General features: G+C 43.5%; 1 protein-coding gene across 2 annotated transcripts in view; it reads right to left on the bottom strand.

The window, feature by feature from the left end:
- SPATA6 (spermatogenesis associated 6) overlaps nt 1-14,534 on the bottom strand; it is a 161,356-nt gene that overhangs the window by 98,838 nt on the left and 47,984 nt on the right. For both annotated transcript variants that reach the window (XM_088479347.1, XM_088479348.1), the window contains exon 7: nt 10,911-11,083. In XM_088479347.1, the coding sequence (XP_088335473.1) occupies nt 10,911-11,083 (173 nt within the window). The remainder of the gene's footprint in view (nt 1-10,910; nt 11,084-14,534) is intronic.

Here is a 14,534-nt window from a genome sequence, read left to right as displayed (position 1 = left end):
ACTGCTCCATAACTCAGAGCTCCTCAGTGTTACATAGTGCTAATAGTGGGCAGGTAGAGAGATAGTAAGTCCATTCAGTATGCTATCACTGCTCCATAACTCAGAGCTCCTCAGTGTTACATGTGCTAATAGTGGGCAGGCAGAGAGTTAATAAGTCCATTCAGTATGCTATCACTGCTTCATAACTCAGAGCTAATCAGTATTACATAGTGCTAGTAGTGGGCATGCAGAGCATTAATAAGTCTATTCAGTATGCTATCACTGCTTCATAACTCAGAGCTAATCAGTATTACATAGTGCTAGTAGTGAGCAGGCAGAGCATTAATAAGTTCATTCAGTATGCTATCACTGCTCCATAACTCAGAGCTCCTAAATGTTACATAGTGCTAGTAGTGAGCAGGCAGAGCGTTAGTAAGTCCATTCAGTATGCTATCACTGCTCCATATCTCAGAGCTCCTCAATGTTACATAGTGCTAATAGTGGGCAGGCAGAGCGTTAATAAGTCCATTCAGTATGCTATCACTGCTCCAAAACTCAGAGCTCCTCAATGTTACATAGTGCTAGTAGTGGGCAGACAGAGAATTAATAAGTCCATTCAGTATGCTATCACTGCTTCATAACTCAGAGCTAATCAGTATTACATAGTGCTAGTAGTGAGGAGGCAGAGCGTTAGTAACTCCATTCAGTATGCTATCACTGCTCCATAACTCAGAGCTCCTCAGTGTTACATAGTGCTAATAGTGGGCAGGTAGAGCGTTAGTAAGTCCATTCAGTATGCTATCACTGCTCCATAACTCAGAGCTCCTCAATGTTACATAGTGCTAATAGTGGGCAGGCAGAGCGTTAATAAGTCCATTCAGTATGCTATCACTGCTCCATAACTCAGAGCTCCTCAATGTTACATAGTGCTAGTAGTGGGCAGACAGAGAATTAATAAGTCCATTCAGTATGCTATCACTGCTTCATAACTCAGAGCTAATCAGTATTACATAGTGCTAGTAGTGAGGAGGCAGAGCGTTAGTAACTCCATTCAGTATGCTATCACTGCTCCATAACTCAGAGCTCTGCAGTGTTACACAGTGCTAATAGTGGGCAGGCAGAGCGTTAGTAAGTCCATTCAGTATGCTATCACTGCTCCATAACTCAGAGCTCCTCAATGTTACATAGTGCTAGTAGTGGGCAGGCAGAGCATTAATAAGTCCATTCAGTATGCTATCACTGCTTCATAACTCAGAGCTAATCAGTATTACATAGTGCCAGTAGTGAGCAGGCAGAGCGTTAGTAACTCCATTCAGTATGCTATCACTGCTCCATAACTCAGAGCTCCTCAGTGTTACATAGTGCTAATAGTGGGCAGGCAGAGCGTTAGTAAGTCCATTCAGTATGCTATCACTGCTCCATAACTCAGAGCTCCTCAATGTTACATAGTGCTAGTAGTGGGCAGACAGAGCATTAATAAGTTCATTCAGTATGCTATCACTGCTTCATAACTCAGAGCTAATTAGTATTACATAGTGCTAGAAGTGAGCAGGCAGAGCATTAATAAGTCCATTCAGTATGCTATCACTGCTCCATAACTCTGAGCTCCTCAGTGTTACATAGTGCTAGTAGTGAGCAGGCAGAGCGTTAGTAACTCCATTCAGTATGCTATCATTGCCCCATAACTCAGAGCTCCTCAGTGTTACATAGTGCTAGTAGTGGGCAGGCAGAGCATTAATAAGTCCATTCAGTATGCTATCACTGCTTCATAACTCAGAGCTCCTCAGTGTTAAATACTGCTAGTAGTGAGCAGGCAGAACGTTAGTAACTCCATTCAGTATGCTATCACTGCTCCATAACTCAGAGCTCCTCAGTGTTACATAGTGCTAATAGTGGGCAGGCAGAGCATTAATAAGTCCATTCAGTATGCTATCACTGCTTCATAACTCAGAGCTCCTCAGTGTTACATAGTGCTAGTAGTGGGCAGGCAGAGCGTTAATAAGTCCATTCAGAATGCTATCACTACTCCATAACTCAGAGCTCCTCAGTATTACATAGTGCTAGTAGTGGGCAGGCAGCGCATTAATAAGTCTATTCAGTATGCTATCACTGCTCCATAACTCAGAGCTCCTCAGTGTTACATAGTGCTAGTAGTGAGCAGGCAGAGCGTTAGTAACTCCATTCAGTATGCTATCATTGCTCCATAACTCAGAGCTCCTCAGTGTTACATAGTGCTAGTAGTGGGCAGGCAGAGCATTAATAAGTCCATTCAGTATGCTATCACTGCTTCATAACTCAGAGCTCCTCAGTGTTACATACTGCTAGTAGTGAGCAGGCAGAACGTTAGTAACTCCATTCAGTATGCTATCACTGCTCCATAACTCAGAGCTCCTCAGTGTTACATAGTGCTAATAGTGGGCAGACAGAGCATTAATAAGTCCATTCAGTATGCTATCACTGCTCCATAACTCAGAGCTCCTCAATGTTACATAGTGCTAGTAGTGGGCAGGCAGAGCATTAATAAGTCCATTCAGTGTGCTATCACTGCTTCATAACTCAGAGCTAATCAGTATTACATAGTGCTAGTAGTGAGGAGGCAGAGCGTTAGTAACTCCATTCAGTATGCTATCACTGCTCCATAACTCAGAGCTCCTCAGTGTTACATAGTGCTAATAGTGGGCAGGCAGAGCGTTAGTAAGTCCATTCAGTATGCTATCACTGCTCCATAACTCAGAGCTCCTCAATGTTACATAGTGCTAGTAGTGGGCAGATAGAGCATTTTAAGTCCATTCAGTATGCTATCACTGCTCCATAACTCAGAGCTCCTCAGTGTTACATAGTGCTAGTAGTGGGCAGACAGAGCGTTAATAAGTCCATTCAGTATGCTATCACTGCTTCATAACTCAGAGCTAATCAGTATTACATAGTGCCAGTAGTGAGCAGGCAGAGCGTTAGTAACTCCATTCAGTATGCTATCATTGCTCCATAACTCAGAGCTCCTCAGTGTTACATAGTGCTAGTAGTGGGCAGACAGAGCATTAATAAGTCCATTCAGTATGCTATCACTGCTCCATAACTCAGAGCTCCTCAATGTTACATAGTGCTAGTAGTGGGCAGACAGAGCATTAATAAGTACATTCAGTATGCTATCACTGCTCCATAACTCAGAGCTCCTCAGTGTTCCATAGTGCTAGTAGTGGGCAGACAGAGCGTTAATAAGTTCATTCAGTATGCTATCACTGCTTCATAACTCAGAGCTAATTAGTATTACATAGTGCTAGTAGTGAGCAGGCAGAGCATTAATAAGTCCATTCAGTATGCTATCACTGCTCCATAACTCAGAGCTCCTCAGTGTTACATAGTGCTAGTAGTGAGCAGGCAGAGCGTTAGTAACTCCATTCAGTATGCTATCATTGCTCCATAACTCAGAGCTCCTCAGTGTTACATACTGCTAGTAGTGAGCAGGCAGAACGATAGTAACTCCATTCAGTATGCTATCACTGCTCCATAACTCAGAGCTCCTCAGTGTTACATAGTGCTAATAGTGGGCAGACAGAGCATTAATAAGTCCATTCAGTATGCTATCACTGCTCCATAACTCAGAGCTCCTCAATGTTACATAGTGCTAGTAGTGGGCAGGCAGAGCATTAATAAGTCCATTCAGTATGCTATCACTGCTCCATAACTCAGAGCTCCTCAGTGTTACATAGTGCTAGTAGTGGGCAGGCAGAGCATTAATAAGTCCAGTCAGTATGCTATCACTGCTCCATAACTCAGAGCTCCTCAGTATTACATAGTGCTAGTAGTGGGCAGGCAGAGCATTAATAAGTCTATTCAGTATGCTATCACTGCTTCATAACTCAGAGCTCCTCAGTGTTACATAGTGCTAGTAGTGAGCAGGCAGAGCGTTAGTAACTCCATTCAGTATGCTATCACTGCTCCATAACTCAGAGCTCCTCAGTGTTACATAGTGCTAGTAGTGAGCAGGCAGAGCGTTAGTAACTCCATTCAGTATGCTATCACTGCTCCATAACTCAGAGCTCCTCAGTGTTACATAGTGCTAATAGTGGGCAGGCAGAGCGTTAGTAAGTCCATTCAGTATGCTATCACTGCTCCATAACTCAGAGCTCCTCAGTGTTACATAGTGCTAATAGTGGGCAGGCAGAGCGTTAGTAAGTCCATTCAGTATGCTATCACTGCTTCATAACTCAGAGCTCCTCAGTGTTACATAGTGCTAATAGTGGGCAGACAGAGCATTAATAAGTCCATTCAGTATGCTATCACTGCTTCATAACTCAGAGCTCCTCAGTGTTACATAGTGCTAATAGTGGGCAGGCAGAGCGTTAGTAACTCCATTCAGTATGCTATCACTGCTCCATAACTCAGAGCTCCTCAGTGTTACATAGTGCTAATAGTGGGCAGGCAGAGCGTTAGTAAGTCCATTCAGTATGCTATCACTGCTCCATAACTCAGAGCTCCTCAGTGTTACATAGTGCTAATAGTGGGCAGGCAGAGCATTAATAAGTCCATTCAGTATGCTATCACTGCTCCATAACTCAGAGCTCCTCAGTGTTACACATAGTGCTAATAGTGGGCAGGCAGAGCGTTAGTAAGTCCATTCTGTATGCTATCACTGCTCCATAACTCAGAGCTCCTCAGTGTTACATAGTGCTAATAGTGGGCAGGCAGAGAGTTAATAAGTCCATTCAGTATGCTATCACTGCTCCATAACTCAGAGCTCCTCAGTGTTACATAGTGCTAGTAGTGGGCAGGCAGAGCATTAATAAGTCCATTCAGTATGCTATCACTGCTTCATAACTCAGAGCTCCTCAGTGTTACATACTGCTAGTAGTGAGCAGGCAGAACGTTAGTAACTCCATTCAGTATGCTATCACTGCTCCATAACTCAGAGCTCCTCAGTGTTACATAGTGCTAATAGTGGGCAGGCAGAGCATTAATAAGTCCATTCAGTATGCTATCACTGCTTCATAACTCAGAGCTCCTCAGTGTTACATAGTGCTAGTAGTGGGCAGGCAGAGCGTTAATAAGTCCATTCAGTATGCTATCACTGCTCCATAACTCAGAGCTCCTCAGTATTACATAGTGCTAGTAGTGGGCAGGCAGCGCATTAATAAGTCTATTCAGTATGCTATCACTGCTCCATAACTCAGAGCTCCTCAGTGTTACATAGTGCTAGTAGTGAGCAGGCAGAGCGTTAGTAACTCCATTCAGTATGCTATCATTGCTCCATAACTCAGAGCTCCTCAGTGTTACATAGTGCTAGTAGTGGGCAGGCAGAGCATTAATAAGTCCATTCAGTATGCTATCACTGCTTCATAACTCAGAGCTCCTCAGTGTTACATACTGCTAGTAGTGAGCAGGCAGAACGTTAGTAACTCCATTCAGTATGCTATCACTGCTCCATAACTCAGAGCTCCTCAGTGTTACATAGTGCTAATATTGGGCAGACAGAGCATTAATAAGTCCATTCAGTATGCTATCACTGCTCCATAACTCAGAGCTCCTCAATGTTACATAGTGCTAGTAGTGGGCAGGCAGAGCATTAATAAGTCCATTCAGTATGCTATCACTGCTTCATAACTCAGAGCTCCTCAGTGTTACATACTGCTAGTAGTGAGCAGGCAGAAAGTTAGTAACTCCATTCAGTATGCTATCACTGCTCCATAACTCAGAGCTCCTCAGTGTTACATAGTGCTAATAGTGGGCAGGCAGAGCGTTAGTAAGTCCATTCAGTATGCTATCACTGCTCCATATCTCAGAGCTCCTCAATGTTACATAGTGCTAATAGTGGGCAGGCAGAGCGTTAATAAGTCCATTCAGTATGCTATCACTGCTCCATAACTCAGAGCTCCTCAATGTTACATAGTGCTAGTAGTGGGCAGACAGAGAATTAATAAGTCCATTCAGTGTGCTATCACTGCTTCATAACTCAGAGCTAATCAGTATTACATAGTGCTAGTAGTGAGGAGGCAGAGCGTTAGTAACTCCATTCAGTATGCTATCACTGCTCCATAACTCAGAGCTCCTCAGTGTTACATAGTGCTAATAGTGGGCAGGCAGAGCGTTAGTAAGTCCATTCAGTATGCTATCACTGCTCCATAACTCAGAGCTCCTCAATGTTACATAGTGCTAGTAGTGGGCAGACAGAGCATTTTAAGTCCATTCAGTATGCTATCACTGCTCCATAACTCAGAGCTCCTCAGTGTTACATAGTGCTAGTAGTGGGCAGACAGAGCGTTAATAAGTCCATTCAGTATGCTATCACTGCTTCATAACTCAGAGCTAATCAGTATTACATAGTGCTAGTAGTGAGCAGGCAGAGCGTTAGTAACTCCATTCAGTATGCTATCATTGCTCCATAACTCAGAGCTCCTCAGTGTTACATAGTGCTAGTAGTGGGCAGACAGAGCATTAATAAGTCCATTCAGTATGCTATCACTGCTCCATAACTCAGAGCTCCTCAATGTTACATAGTGCTAGTAGTGGGCAGACAGAGCATTAATAAGTACATTCAGTATGCTATCACTGCTCCATAACTCAGAGCTCCTCAGTGTTCCATAGTGCTAGTAGTGGGCAGACAGAGCGTTAATAAGTTCATTCAGTATGCTATCACTGCTTCATAACTCAGAGCTAATTAGTATTACATAGTGCTAGTAGTGAGCAGGCAGAGCATTAATAAGTCCATTCAGTATGCTATCACTGCTCCATAACTCAGAGCTCCTCAGTGTTACATAGTGCTAGTAGTGAGCAGGCAGAGCGTTAGTAACTCCATTCAGTATGCTATCATTGCTCCATAACTCAGAGCTCCTCAGTGTTACATACTGCTAGTAGTGAGCAGGCAGAACGATAGTAACTCCATTCAGTATGCTATCACTGCTCCATAACTCAGAGCTCCTCAGTGTTACATAGTGCTAATAGTGGGCAGACAGAGCATTAATAAGTCCATTCAGTATGCTATCACTGCTCCATAACTCAGAGCTCCTCAATGTTACATAGTGCTAGTAGTGGGCAGGCAGAGCATTAATAAGTCCATTCAGTATGCTATCACTGCTCCATAACTCAGAGCTCCTCAGTGTTACATAGTGCTAGTAGTGGGCAGGCAGAGCATTAATAAGTCCAGTCAGTATGCTATCACTGCTCCATAACTCAGAGCTCCTCAGTATTACATAGTGCTAGTAGTGGGCAGGCAGAGCATTAATAAGTCTATTCAGTATGCTATCACTGCTTCATAACTCAGAGCTCCTCAGTGTTACATAGTGCTAGTAGTGAGCAGGCAGAGCGTTAGTAACTCCATTCAGTATGCTATCACTGCTCCATAACTCAGAGCTCCTCAGTGTTACATAGTGCTAGTAGTGAGCAGGCAGAGCGTTAGTAACTCCATTCAGTATGCTATCACTGCTCCATAACTCAGAGCTCCTCAGTGTTACATAGTGCTAATAGTGGGCAGGCAGAGCGTTAGTAAGTCCATTCAGTATGCTATCACTGCTCCATAACTCAGAGCTCCTCAGTGTTACATAGTGCTAATAGTGGGCAGGCAGAGCGTTAGTAAGTCCATTCAGTATGCTATCACTGCTTCATAACTCAGAGCTCCTCAGTGTTACATAGTGCTAATAGTGGGCAGACAGAGCATTAATAAGTCCATTCAGTATGCTATCACTGCTTCATAACTCAGAGCTCCTCAGTGTTACATAGTGCTAATAGTGGGCAGGCAGAGCGTTAGTAAGTCCATTCAGTATGCTATCACTGCTCCATAACTCAGAGCTCCTCAGTGTTACATAGTGCTAATAGTGGGCAGGCAGAGCATTAATAAGTCCATTCAGTATGCTATCACTGCTCCATAACTCAGAGCTCCTCAGTGTTACACATAGTGCTAATAGTGGGCAGGCAGAGCGTTAGTAAGTCCATTCTGTATGCTATCACTGCTCCATAACTCAGAGCTCCTCAGTGTTACATAGTGCTAATAGTGGGCAGGCAGAGAGTTAATAAGTCCATTCAGTATGCTATCACTGCTTCATAACTCAGAGCTAATCAGTATTACATAGTGCTAGTAGTGGGCAGGCAGAGCATTAATAAGTCTATTCAGTATGCTATCACTGCTTCATAACTCAGAGCTAACCAGTATTACATAGTGCTAGTAGTGAGCAGGCAGAGCATTAATAAGTTCATTCAGTATGCTATCACTGCTCCATAACTCAGAGCTCCTAAATGTTACATAGTGCTAGTAGTGAGCAGGCAGAGTGTTAGTAACTCCATTCAGTATGCTATTACTGCTTCATAACTCAGAGCTAATCAGTATTACATAGTGCTAGTAGTGGGCAGGCAGAGCGTTAGTAACTCCATTCAGTATGCTATCACTGCTCCATAACTCAGAGCTCCTCAGTGTTACATAGTGCTAGTAGTGGGCAGACAGAGCGTTAATAAGTCCATTCAGTATGCTATCACTGCTTCATAACTCAGAGCTAATCAGTATTACATAGTGCTAGTAGTGAGCAGGCAGAGCGTTAGTAACTCCATTCAGTATGCTGTCATTGCTCCATAACTCAGAGCTCCTCAGTGTTACATAGTGCTAGTAGTGGGCAGGCAGAGCATTAATAAGTCCATTCAGTATGCTATCACTGCTTCATATCTCAGAGCTAATCAGTATTACATAGTGCCAGTAGTGAGCAGGCAGAGCGTTAGTAACTCCATTCAGTATGCTATCACTGCTCCATAACTCAGAGCTCCTCAATGTTACATAGTGCTAGTAGTGGGCAGACAGAGCATTAATAAGTCCATTCAGTATGCTATCACTGCTCCATAACTCAGAGCTCCTCAGTGTTCCATAGTGCTAGTAGTGGGCAGACAGAGCGTTAATAAGTTCATTCAGTATGCTGTCACTGCTTCATAACTCAGAGCTAATTAGTATTACATAGTGCTAGTAGTGAGCAGGCAGAGCATTAATAAGTCCATTCAGTATGCTATCACTGCTCCATAACTCAGAGCTCCTCAGTGTTACATAGTGCTAGTAGTGAGCAGGCAGAGCGTTAGTAACTCCATTCAGTATGCTATCATTGCTCCATAACTCAGAGCTCCTCAGTGTTACATAGTGCTAGTAGTGGGCAGGCAGAGCATTAATAAGTCCATTCAGTATGCTATCACTGCTTCATAACTCAGAGCTCCTCAGTGTTACATACTGCTAGCAGTGAGCAGGCAGAACGTTAGTAACTCCATTCAGTATGCTATCACTGCTCCATAACTCAGAGCTCCTCAGTGTTACATAGTGCTAATAGTGGGCAGACAGAGCATTAATAAGTCCATTCAGTATGCTATCACTGCTCCATAACTCAGAGCTCCTCAATGTTACATAGTGCTAGTAGTGGGCAGGCAGAGCGTTAATAAGTCCATTCAGTATGCTATCACTGCTCCATAACTCAGAGCTCCTCAGTGTTACATAGTGCTAGTAGTGGGCAGGCAGAGCATTAATAAGTCCATTCAGTATGCTATCACTGCTCCATAACTCAGAGCTCCTCAGTATTACATAGTGCTAGTAGTGGGCAGGCAGAGCATTAATAAGTCTATTCAGTATGCTATCACTGCTTCATAACTCAGAGCTCTTCAGTGTTACATAGTGCTAGTAGTGAGCAGGCAGAGCGTTAGTAACTCCATTCAGTATGCTATCACTGCTCCATAACTCAGAGCTCCTCAGTGTTACATAGTGCTAATAGTGGGCAGGCAGAGCGTTAGTGAGTCCATTCAGTATGCTATCACTGCTCCATAACTCAGAGCTCCTCAGTGTTACATAGTGCTAATAGTGGGCAGGCAGAGCGTTAGTAAGTCCATTCAGTATGCTATCACTGCTTCATAACTCAGAGCTCCTCAGTGTTACATAGTTCTAATAGTGGGCAGACAGAGCATTAATAAGTCCATTCAGTATGCTATCACTGCTTCATAACGCAGAGCTCCTCAGTGTTACATAGTGCTAATAGTGGGCAGGCAGAGCGTTAGTAACTCCATTCAGTATGCTATCACTGCTCCATAACTCAGAGCTCCTCAATGTCACATAGTGCTAGTAGTGGGCAGACAGAGCATTAATAAGTCCATTCAGTATGCTATCACTGCTCCATAACTCAGAGCTCCTCAGTGTTACATAGTGCTAGTAGTGGGCAGACAGAGCATTAATAAGTCCATTCAGTATGCTATCACTGCTTCATAACTCAGAGCTCCTCAGTGTTACATAGTGCTAATAGTGGGCAGGCAGAGCGTTAGTAACTCCATTCAGTATGCTATCACTGCTCCATAACTCAGAGCTCCTCAGTGTTACATAGTGCTAATAGTGGGCAGGCATGGCGTTATTAAGTCCATTCAGTATGCTATACTATGTATAGTGCTAGTAGTGGGCAGGCAGAGGATTAGCATAATATTTGGACTCATTAGCATGTTAGTCTCTCTCTCACGGACAGGGCGAGGGAAATTAGTTTTTTGATAGTAACGAATATTTAGTTAATGCAAAAATAAACCTTGCTCCGTGGTGTCAGGTGCTCTGTAAGGAACAAGTCCTGGCACCGCAGACATTACTGTCTCCCAGCTGTGACTGACAACTAGCATCATCCAGCATAAAAAGGCTCATATAGGAAACTCTCCTTTCAGAAAATCTAAGTGCTCAGCAACTTTGTATATTGAACAATTAGGTAGCAATTCTGCTGACTATCTCCTCCAGTTTTAGATCGGACAGCATTCCTGAGATGCAGAAATTAAATCAAAACAACACATTGAGATTGATTTGTTTGCAAGGTCATCCACCTTCAAGGAATACAACACACTTACCGCATTTTATTATTAAGCATTATAATATCTAAGCAGGTATGCCAAATTATTTTGTCTCTCAAACGACAATTGTGTGAGTCTGAGAATGTGTGAGGTGTAAGTGTTACCTTTCTCTAAGAGAGGACCGGTTTAAGACAGGACTAGGCGGGTGTCTCAGTATTGATGCAGGAGCTGAGCGAGATAACGAAGGTGAAACTCTGCCTGGTGACTCCAGGAGTCCACTGCCATTTAGACTGTCCAAGGACGTATGAAGGTCATCAATATGCATCTTTCTTGAATCCTGCAGACAAGTATAAATGAAGGTAATTTTATAATTGTATAGATCAGGGTTTGCTGGGCAGTTAGGAGGTACAGTCATTTTCTGCTGCGCACAGCAAAAGCCGGTGCCTCCATTGAGTGCAACAATTCAATTACATTTTTGTCTCCATACGGTGTAATGTAGCTACACACACCCCATCATCATTATCATCTCAGCATTTGTCGAGAGTGGTGTATAAATTAGGTCGGCTATGAAATGCCGACAGACAGGATCCCGATAGGGTTAACATACCGACACTTGTTGGCCGGTATGCTAACCCTTCCCCTCTCCCGTCCCTAAACCTAACCCTCCCTTTTTGGTGCCTAACCCTAACCTCCCCCACTAGTGCCTGAACCTAACCTCCCCCTCCCCGCACCCTAAACCTAACCCTCTCCCCTTAGTGCCTAACCCTAGTGCCTAACCTTAACCCCTAAACCTAACCCTCCCCCCAATCCCGCTACTTACAGATCTGTCCACATACATATAGCCTTCTTGCCCGCTAAACAGCCCTTCAAGTCGCGCCATGCCGTGTTGTGACTAGGTAGCATCAAACGTCTTTTCATGCGACATTTTACCCTCCAATGTGTCTTAGTTGCATAGCGATGTGAATGGTTAACTCAAGCAGCTTCTGCTGATTAAAATGATATTCGGCATGCCTATGTTCTGTGTGCAACTGCATGTGAAACGCTAAATTATAGTGTCAGCGGCGGTAACACTGTAACGTAGCATTTCGCATACAGATACACCTGCAGTCACACGTAGAATACATCATCTTAATCAGCAGAAGCTGCTTGTGCTAAATATTCGCATCGCTATGCAAATAAGACGTACTTGATCGCAAAAAATTGCACGAAAATACGATCTGCGATACCGAGCTCCCACATTATTTATGGCGCAACTTGTAGCGCACGGAGGATAGATGTATGTGGACACATCTGTACCTTCGGCACCCCGGCATTCGGGATTCCGGTGCCGGTAATGTAAGCACCGTCATCCCGACCGCCGGGATGCCGAACGCATCCCGTATAAATGTGCAATAATACCATAGAAACGTTGGGTATATAACAGACAAAAGTAAGCAAAAAGTAGAATTCAAATTCGCACTAATGCAGAAGTCCTAATTTATCAGGAGATACAGCTCAATCTGAAAAGGAATACAGTTGTCATTTGTATATCAACTATTTTTACAATTATCCAAGTGGCTCAACCACTCTTGGGCTGTACAAGCCTATATCAATGTCAGACATGACCTGTACACATTTTGCATAGCAATCTTAAAATAGAAATGTTTTGGTCAATGGTCAGATCCTTGGGGATGAGGCGTATGTACAAACGAGCGACCCAATGGACAGCCAACCATCCTGCAGTCCGAGCGACCTATTTGGTAAGCATTCACACATACAAATTGGTCGCTCCATGGGCCTGATTCAGAGGCGCTCGCTGTTCGCGAGCAGTTGCTCTAAATTTTTTTTCCACCTCCAGGCCGCTCGCATAGCTGTGGGTGACCACCCACAGCTTGTGTGAGCGCCCTGGCGATGGTCGCGATTATCGTGACCATTGGGCTTGCGACAAGACCCTGTGGTAGGGTCTCGGCTCCCGCAAGCCTGAGTGGACTTCCTGCCTTAATAGAGCAGGAAGTCCATTACTGACATCACGAGTGATGTCAGTAGGGCCGCCCACAAATGGCAGGCGTTCCTAAGGGAACGCCTGCCTTTGTACAGTACAGCCACCCCCCTCCCAGCCTACAAAACGGGGCGAGCTGTCAATCAACATCGACAGCCTCCCCATCTTGTAGCGAGCCCTGGAGCGAATGTACTTCAGTCGCTCGCTGGGGCTCGCGCATGCATACGCCGGAGGCGGCACATGCGCAGGTGCCAAACATCGACCCGCTTGCAAGCGCTATGTGCTCGCGAACGGGTCTGAATCAGGCCCGATATGTCTGGCCAAACATCAGAAGTAGGCAGCATTTAAATTTGCACGCTGTGTTGTGATGTCAGTGTCAGCAGATCTTGTGACTATTGTACAGGTCGGACGGTGGGTTACAAGTACATATCGCATCTACCACGGTGCACGGCTGACACGTTTTATCTGTAAACAATGATCCAACGCACTTAATGATATATCGTTCGTCAGCTGTGCGAACAAACTATCGTGAAGTGTGTACCCAGCATTACTTATTCTGGTGACTAACCACGTTTGCCACACTCACATTTTGCAGATTATACAGTGAAATATGGTGATAGACAGGACATCTATGTCATACTCTGCTATTTTATTTACAATGGGTTATGCGCACTTAGAATTATTTGATCTCTATTTAAAATTCTAACATAAAAGTACATTACCTCTATCTCTATGGTAGATATGCCTGTTTTGCGTGATTAGAGAGGCTCTGCAACACCTGTTCAAAAAGGCACGCCACCAAAATGAGATGGCCCCTACAAGTGTGTGTATGTGTTCTCCAGGTTTTATTGTGTGTTTCTAGGTGTGTGTAAGTGTGTGTTTTCCAGGTCTTATTTTATGTTTCAGGTGTATTTTTTATCCAGGTTTTATCTCTTTTCTAGCTGAATGTGTGGTTTTTATTGTGTGTTTCCAGGGGTGTGTGGGTATGTGTTTGTGTATATGTTCCAGATGTGTGGTTTTTTAAGTGTGTTTTTGCTTACACATTTTATCGTGTGTTTCCCAGGTATGTGTATTTTCCAGGTGTGCATAGATGTCTGTGTTTTATTGTGTTTTCAGTTGTGTTGGTGCATTCACTGAGTCAAAATTCACTATGTCAACATTCCTAATGTCGACACCAGAATGTTATAATGTCGACATGCTTAAAATTGCCATTACGTTTAGGGTTAGATATCGATACTGAAGTAAACTTTTTGGTAATGTCGACATGCTACAAGTTGACAGCGTACATGTCGACATAGTGAATATATTAACATGTCCTCTGTTGACATACTGTACATGTCGGTATTATGTAGTCTACATACCGTATATTGACGTAGTAACCATGTGTATCCTTTGCTATATATATATGTGTCTCTTTAAGATGTATTTATTTTGCATTTGTTTTGTCTGGGTTTTATTGTGGTTTCCAAGTGTGTGTGTTTTCCAGGTATTTATTGTGGGTCTTCCAGGGGTGTGTGTTTGTGTTTTCCAGTAAAAAAAAAAAAAGTCCTAATTTTTAGGAAACTCAAGACAATACACTTATATCCTCCCATTCCAAAGGCAATAAGCATACTCTTGGCTTATATACAATGTACCTCTTCTTATACCTACAGTAGAGAAAATATAATCAGAGGGGAAAAATAAATCATTGTTGTTCAGGCTGTGACTGAGCAAGAAGAATGGAAATTATGAAGAAAGTCATTTAGACTTCTATGTACTGGTGAAAAAAAAATCCATTAATCAACCTTCATCCGCACATTGTTATCGATAT

This window comes from Taudactylus pleione, unplaced genomic scaffold (genome assembly GCF_031769625.1).
Source record: "Taudactylus pleione unplaced genomic scaffold, aTauple2 ptg000230l, whole genome shotgun sequence".
Lineage (NCBI taxonomy): Eukaryota > Metazoa > Chordata > Amphibia > Anura > Myobatrachidae > Taudactylus > Taudactylus pleione.
This window is presented reverse-complemented; position numbering and strand designations above follow the sequence as displayed.